This window comes from Doryrhamphus excisus, chromosome 17 (assembly GCF_030265055.1).
Source record: "Doryrhamphus excisus isolate RoL2022-K1 chromosome 17, RoL_Dexc_1.0, whole genome shotgun sequence".
NCBI classification, from domain to species: Eukaryota; Metazoa; Chordata; class Actinopteri; order Syngnathiformes; family Syngnathidae; genus Doryrhamphus; species Doryrhamphus excisus.
Window position 1 is genome coordinate 4,235,993 of NC_080482.1, and position 7,708 is coordinate 4,243,700.

The 7,708-nt window shown below is 42.9% G+C and overlaps 1 protein-coding gene across 1 annotated transcript; it reads right to left on the minus strand.

The window, feature by feature from the left end:
• Positions 1 to 317: 317 nt before the first annotated feature.
• tent5aa (terminal nucleotidyltransferase 5Aa) lies at positions 318 to 6,402 on the minus strand. Its single transcript, XM_058053444.1, has 2 exons — positions 3,393 to 6,402; positions 318 to 3,043 (listed from the first exon to the last, which is right to left on the minus strand). Exons 1-2 carry the CDS (start codon positions 3,816 to 3,818, stop codon positions 2,264 to 2,266), a joined length of 1,206 nt encoding a protein of 401 aa, XP_057909427.1. The 5' UTR covers positions 3,819 to 6,402; the 3' UTR covers positions 318 to 2,263.
• Positions 6,403 to 7,708: the final 1,306 nt, after the last annotated feature.

Here is a 7,708-nt window from a genome sequence, read left to right on the forward strand (position 1 = left end):
TTTTTTTAAAGAAAACTGGGCAAAAGCACGATGACATACGTATTTACACCTTTCATGCTTTTGCTTTGACAAATGGCCTTACTTTAGATTTGTTGATGCTGCGCAGATCAGTGGAGACTACGATGCACTGTAATTGGAATGTTAATTATTGCTGCAGATGGAGCACCTGCAGAAAACTTACACTATGAGCTTCCAAAATCAAATAGCAACAAATTAATTTCGGCTATGGGTCTTTCCTGACTGTAACGCATCATCCATTCAATCATTAGGCACGACATGAGAACATTAATGTGATTTTCATATATTTTATTGTTGAAAACATCTTTTTTACTTTTAACCCATCGGACGCACGACAACATAGCAAAAAGCTATTGAGAACAAATCCATTGAAGCCCAATCACAGATTCACAGACGTGCAGTCTGTTACATTGATATTTATACATATATATATATAAAATAACACTCATAAAAATATACATACAAGACAAGGATTTGACCTTTTCTTTTCCCTGTGTGTTTTGTAAATACTGCAGCATGAGGAACACATGTGAGCTGACGCGTACAAGACAATGCAGTAATACACCATCTCTAATTGATAGGCACAATCACTAATAGACAGACTTCAGCTAGGAAGCTGGGAAAATATCACTGAGTTAAAAAAAAAAAAGGCAATATAATGCCTGCACAATCCAAAGGTTTCCATCAACAAAGACGAGAATGTGAGAATAAAAATGATGAGGATTTATAGCAGTTTTGGCTTGGTTGTGCTCTTCAAAAGTCATGATTTACTTTTTTTTTTTTTTTTTAAACACACCGGCAGGAAAGGCTGCAACATAAGTAAATTGGCAAAGCTGAAGCATTTATTCATATATGTACAAAAAATGCTGGGAATCCTGCTTTCAATACAATTCATAGCAGCAACACCACAATGTAACACCTCATAAATTTGATGTCATTTTTATCTTTTACTTCTTCGCTTATGATGATTTAAAAAAAAAATGGCACAATACTTTGTATTTCCAGTATAGAAAAAGGTTTAAAGTTGTGATCCGGTACAAAGTGAAGCATGGTGGCCCTAAGATGATAAACCCCATCACCAGCTGCACCCACCTCTCCCATTTCCTTTCTTCCTTCTCATTTTTAATGTCTTTTTCTGCAACAAAACAGCATCCTAAGTTCATGAATACACCAAGAAATGATCAGAATCTATCTGAGGGTTACCAAAATATTTGGTATTGCAAAAGGCAAGCCTATATCTGCAGCTCTTGAGCAGCAGCTGAGGAATTCCCTGTCAGGGTGCTACAGCAAATAGTGTCTCATCATCTGAGGCGTCACGGCAAATATTCTTCAAGCGTATGAACACTTTCTTTTCTTTTTTTTTTTTTTTTCAATGGCTTTGCAGCACCACCACCGAGGAGGCCGTTGTCATCACAACACAATTACACTAAAGAGCTGTTTGACTGTATTTGGAGGGGGGGGGGTCCATTTCATGACGGATGTCCGCTAAAAAGAGATTTAGTGCTCCTCACAAGCATTTGCATACAATATCAAAGTGGCTCTGACCTGTGTGACATATTCCCTTCAAACTATACACGGAACTAGAAGGTTTTCTGATGGTATTAATACTTTAATGATTATGTATTTTTACACACACAATCTCAAAACAGGACATTTTTGCTACTACCATTCAGCGAAAACCGACTTTTACGTACTTTAGGGATGCTCCAGTTTGTGCACCATCGCTCTCAAACATGCATAAGCCTTCCTGGTGCTAATTCACAGGACAATAATCACACGGCCTGCTCTTGCTCAAGGGTAATAGGCACTTAAACACACATTCAGTTACACAAATAGATAGTATAGAGCTTCATATATGATATTTTCCCCTATAAAAAACAGGGTTTTATTGTAAATAATGTAAAATCTTTGGTCTGTAACAACCATATTTATACCCAAATGCAAAGGAGTTGTGGGTTTAATAGCCAAAAGGTATTCTCCCAGACTAATCACTTCCTGCGGAGTGCAGTTGCACAAGTCCCCACATTAGCAAGGTGGGTGAGAGATATTCACATTGAGCCGACGCTTTTTTTTTTTTAATCTATCATTCATACTCAACGTATGAACACAAACACAAGCTTTGATGCAAAACATTTAAAAAAAAAAAAAAGAGGCCGCTTTGCTGTCAGGTGTCAAGTTGGCGGTGGCGGCCATTGCTCCTGTTCAAATAAATCACCCTCTTCCTCCTCCTGCGCTCCCGGCTGGCTCAGTTACAGGGCAGCCAGGTGGAGTAGGCGGGCTGCTGGCACGCAAACACCGGCTGGACCTGCGCGATGTAGTAGTTGCTGAAGTTGCCGTCTGCCACGTACGGAGCGGGCTGGTAGTAACAGGTGACGTTTGCCACGTTGGGAATGACGTTCTGCTCGGCCAGAACGCGCACCGCCAACATGGCGATGAGCCCTAGAGTCTGCCGCCTCTCGTGTCCCATGAGGCACACCGTGCTCTCGTTGACCACCCCGTGGAGCGTCATCAGGTAGTCGTACTTGCGGTCCTCCAGGCCCACAAAGTGGTTTTGAAGGTAGGACTCCAGCTTGCGTTGCTGCTCGCCGATGTCGGGGAAGTCAATGAAGAAACGTGAGCACATGTAACGTTGAAGAGACTTCATCTCGGATTCCGAGGCGGCCCGGAAGCCCCTCACAAGCAGGTGGCAGTACTTCAGCAAGCCGCCGCCTCGGATCTCCTCCGGATTCCGGGTGCAGATGATCTTGCGGCGGAGGTGATCCAAAGCCTCGCTGAAGTCGCCGTACACGCTTTCCCCCATGATGGTGGGATGGAACGTGGCGGTCATGGCGTTCTCCGAGCACTCGTAGAAGAGCAGCAGGGAGTCCAGCTTGATCTGGAACGAGTCCACACTGAACTCAAACTGACGGCGGAGAGAGTCCACGAACTTCAACTCCACGTTCTTGCCCCGATTGTTGGACAGGGAGATGAGGCTCCAGCGGTCGGAGTCGTTACAAACCTTCACCATCTTCTGCACGTAGGCTTCCTGCATGAGGCGGAAAGAACGTCATGAATGTTTCAAAGGCAAGTTATGAAAAGTTCTCATGAATGCTGAAAAAAAAAATGTGCTGGGATCTGAGATCTAGCCGGCTGAGCTCGGGTTACCTTCCAAATTGGTTTAGCCCAATCCTCTTAGGAACTCTTTACTATCACCAAACTCATCTAATTGCACATTAAGTTGGCCCACAATGGTCGTTAAACTCAGTACAATTAAATCTTACCACATTTTAATTCAACAAAAAAGTACAGTCCAAAGAGTCCAAAGCCAGGCCTGGGGACTAAGTCCGACACAAACCAAAGACCACCTGTAAAAAGTCTGGTGTGCGCCTGCCTACCTTTAAAGTTAAGGGAGTAATCTTCTCTTTATTCACACAGTCGGGTAAAAAGTCCAGAAGACAGTCCAGAACAATGTCCTTCACAATCTGGAAGTCACTCTCTCCTTTCATATCTGCGCAAAATATGAGGTCAAGGTCCTTGAAGCCCAGTCCGCTGTCTTCATGCAGGATGTGGCTGGCCGCAGAGCCGTTTAACCGGACGTCCCGGACGTGGATGTTTCTCTCCTCCATCCTGCTTCGCACCACTTTGACAATCTGCCTGGGTTGCATCTGCAGCGTGGGGAAGTTTCCTCGTCCGTGGATGGGGATGGTCTCCGTCAGGATGGCGTCCAGGCGCTGCACTTGCTCCCAGCTCAAGACGCTGACGCTGCCGCTTTCGGTTTCAGGAAGACGGCCGCTAGTGGAGCTGTTGTCGCCCCCTGACATAATGATGCTGGAAATGACTTAATTGTTTAATCAAAAGAAATGAGATCAAATGCGTAATTACGCACGAAGTCAGTGCCGCGGAGTGACTGGATGCGCATCGAATCTCAGCATTTCAAAAAAAAGTCCAAGTGGGTGTTAAACAAAAAAAATAGTGGAGAACCCCCTCAAATAAGAATACAGCAACAAGTGACCTGCAGCTCGGAACCAAAGTGCGACAAAGACGCAAAGATCGCCTCCGGTGCTGCCGTGAATGAGTCCGAGCAGTGTGCATCACAGTCTTTGAAGGTGTGTTATGATCCAGGAGCTGCTTCGCTTTTCCGGCTCCATCGCTCAAAGGCACGCCTATGATTTGATCAATTTGCATGAATAAGCTGCTCCTCGCGTTGCACTTTGGCACACTTCTCCCAGTCACCATCAGCGCTCCGCAAGGAGAAGCTGGGGTCCTCCAGGAGGGTCAGCCTTTACAATTTCTTTGATTTCTTCTCCCTTCTGCCAGGAAATGTTCCGCTTAAAGCAACATGTGCGCGTCTGTCGTCCAACTTGCTTTCCTGGAGTCTATCAAACGCCATATATTCCCCTACCGGTCAGGAAATTAACTGTTACCTATCCACTCATCATTAGAGTCGATCCAGATGCCGATCTTAGAGATACCAATTCAGTGTCTCTTTCTGATTGATACTAGCATGATTACATCGATATTTTTAGTTAAGTTATTTATATTTTCTTTAAACAGTTATATGTACAGTATGTATTAATAGGAATAAATGTGTCAATTTGTTGATATTATTCCACTTATATTCATTCATTTATTCATTTTCTACCGCTTATTCTTATTATTATCCCAGCTGTCTTCGGGGCGAGAGGCGGGGTACACCCTGGACTGGTGGCCAGCCAATCACAGGGCACATATAGACAAACAACCATTCACACTCACATTCATACCTATGGACAATTTGGAGTCGCTAATTAACCTAGCATGTTTTTGGAATGTGGGAGGAAACTGGAGTACCCGGAGAAAACCCATAAAAACTCCACACAGAGATGACAGAGAGTGGAATTGAACTCGGGTCTCCTAGCTGTGAGGCCTGCACGCTAGCCACTCAACCACCGTGCAGCCCTCCACTTATATTGTTTATTGTTATTATCTTAACACTACATATAATCAGCCATGCCATGATTTGACATGATAGAATGGAAAAAAAAAGTGCTCCTCCCATTGTGTGTGGAAGTGGTAAGTTGTTTGCTTCTTACATTGTCCTTCTTCGCTACCCAATGTGAACCCCTATTAAGTTTAGAATAATATATTTTTAGTTAGCTCACTAGCGAGCTATGCTTAAAGTCATAGCCACTAGCAATGTGGTGTAAACAAAGAATAATACGGTGTGTAAAGGTGTCTATAGGGGTGTTATTTCATGCCTAGAGAGCTCTAATAAGGTTAAAAGAAAGTCATGATAGGTTTTCTATGGTCCAATTACAAAAATATTCCATGTATTAATATTGAATTGTCAATGAACCACTCGCATATCTACATATCTACACGTGTTGCTTTAAGTCTGTTATTAAAATATATTTTCAGTGTAAGGGCCTCCGTGGAATAAGTTTGGACCCCCCCGAACTAAACATTGAAGCCACAAATGTTTCAGTATCCCCTCCTACAGGCTGGGTGGGCTCCTGTGATGCAACTTTAAACATCAATCATGTCTCCTTGTGTCTGCGGTACTATAATGTAAGGTGTGAGGGGTTGGGCAACTGTATTTGGCAACGTAAAGCTCTGCGTCACTAACCTCCACTCAGGTCTCTAAAGCCTGATTATCTGCTTAACTCCGTGGCCCATAGAGAAGCTCTGCCCATATATTGTCACATACGTTCTTTGTAAAATACCAAAGTTAAAGTACTAGGTACTTCATCAATGAGCGCAGCCGCTGATTGGTTCAGAGTTGGACTTTAGGATTGTATTGAATTAAATGCTATAACTCGCCTTTGGTGTGAATGGTTGTGTATTTGTCTCATGCGTCCACCTGTACCCTGCAATGCCGAGACCCTCCCTGCTGCCGTTCTTTTTGTTTTGTTTTTTTGTACTCGTACTTTGCCGTCACGTGTGATAGTCAGGTGAATCACAAAACATTGAAATTGGATTCCACATCTGGAAATGTACATGGAACTATTAATCAGTGACAAAAGGCGGAATGCAACTTCAATGGGTTTCCCAGGTGTAGAGTTATGCTAGCGATCAATTGACCCCCACCCCGCAATTTCATAAGAGTTCGAACCCCCAAAAAACAACAGGTATACACATTAATATCTATATGTTTTATGTTGGACCAGCCTGAAATGTATGGAAGTGGAAGGAAGCATTAAAAGGATACACAACTTTCCCTATTGGGCTATACCGACATCTTTCCCTGTCATTTCATGGACTTGTGGCCGAAACCACACAGCTGCTTGAACTATGGAATGTGAAAAATATTTCAAAATTACATATACGTAACAGTTTCCGGGCCGCACGGTGGTCTAGTGGTTAGCATGTCAGCCTCACAGACAGGAGACTGAGGGTTTGAATCTCTGTCGGGAGAGCTCTGCGTGGAGTTTGCATGTTCTCCCCACGTACACCTAAGGGTTTTCTCCCAGTTTGTTCTCGCAAATTAAGTAACTTAATTTGTAGAGTTAACTGGATTAATTGGAGACTGTAATTTATTAGTCTACCCAAAGTACAACATTGTGAAGTCAGCTTTTAAAATCAATGAAACTTAAACTAAGCCAACTAAAAAATAATATTAGCGCTCAACACTCACAATTACGAGTGCACCTGAAGGCCTCACAGGTGAGGAGACAATGCATCATGTTGTCCAATGTCCATCATATCAACAAATAAGTAAGTTTGAATGATTTTTTTGTTTCGTCTTGAATATTTCATTTTATTTGGTGTCCCAATTCGTCCCTTTATGGCACAGTGGTGAAAACCTGTCGCTGTGAGTGGATATTCACTCGAAAATGAGGCTTTATTGTTGGTTGAGGTAGCTTTTTGTTAGAATGGTGCATCACATAACTCCACGGGCACAAGTTTCAGCTGCATTCACGAACAATTAGAAATCATGGGAAACACACACCCAAACATGCACACATGTGATATTTACAAAACCAACCACTTGTTGCTCATAACAGTAAGACAAAATGTTTAACATAAGATATCAAATTTGTAAAAATGGATGAATGAAACTTCATCCCACTAGTTTAATCATGGTAGCCGAGTAGAAACAAACAATCAGCTACCAGGGTAAATGGGAACGTTCCCGTGGTGGAAAAGGCGCAGAGCAAGATGATGAACCGGCACTTTGGCAAAAACGTTTGCATTGTTCAATGTGCAACAAGAAGTTGTGGCAGGACAACGCGCCCACTCACGATGCCCCCGAGCATCTGACAATTCCTGCCCAAGAACAACTGCCGTACTGGAGCAACCTCCCTACTCATTTTGAAGGCTTGGATGACATCAAGATTGCCATGACAACAGCGATGTGAAGTATCAGAGTATCAAGATGGCATTGAATTATCTCGGTGTTTATTATTTTATGATTTATTACTGCTATAATTGCTGGAAATGATTTAGCTTTTCCGCAAGGAAGCAAACAACCACACTCTTATTTTTCACATGGAGTTTGGCAGAGTATCTTCCTGGAGGATCTTGTTCCAATATGGAAGAATAATCCAGTGGGCAGCGGCGAGTCGACATCTGATTTTTACTATTAGTGATGTGACCCAAAGTAAACATCTAATAACTGCATGTCATATTTGATTAAAAACAGTCACAAATGGTTGCAAAGCGTCTGGGGCCTCACTAAAGGTGACAAGTGCCTGAGAAAACATGATGGAGTGTTTTACTTCAAGACAAAGAT

Excerpts from the sequence above, each read along its gene's own strand:
- tent5aa (XM_058053444.1), bottom strand. The coding sequence starts at position 3,818 with ATGTCAGGGGGCGACAACAGCTCCACTAGCGGCCGTCTTCCTGAAACC. Across the intron at positions 3,044-3,392 it reads TTACTCCCTTAACTTTAAAG|GAAGCCTACGTGCAGAAGAT; the intron begins GTAGGCAGGCGC and ends CGCCTCATGCAG.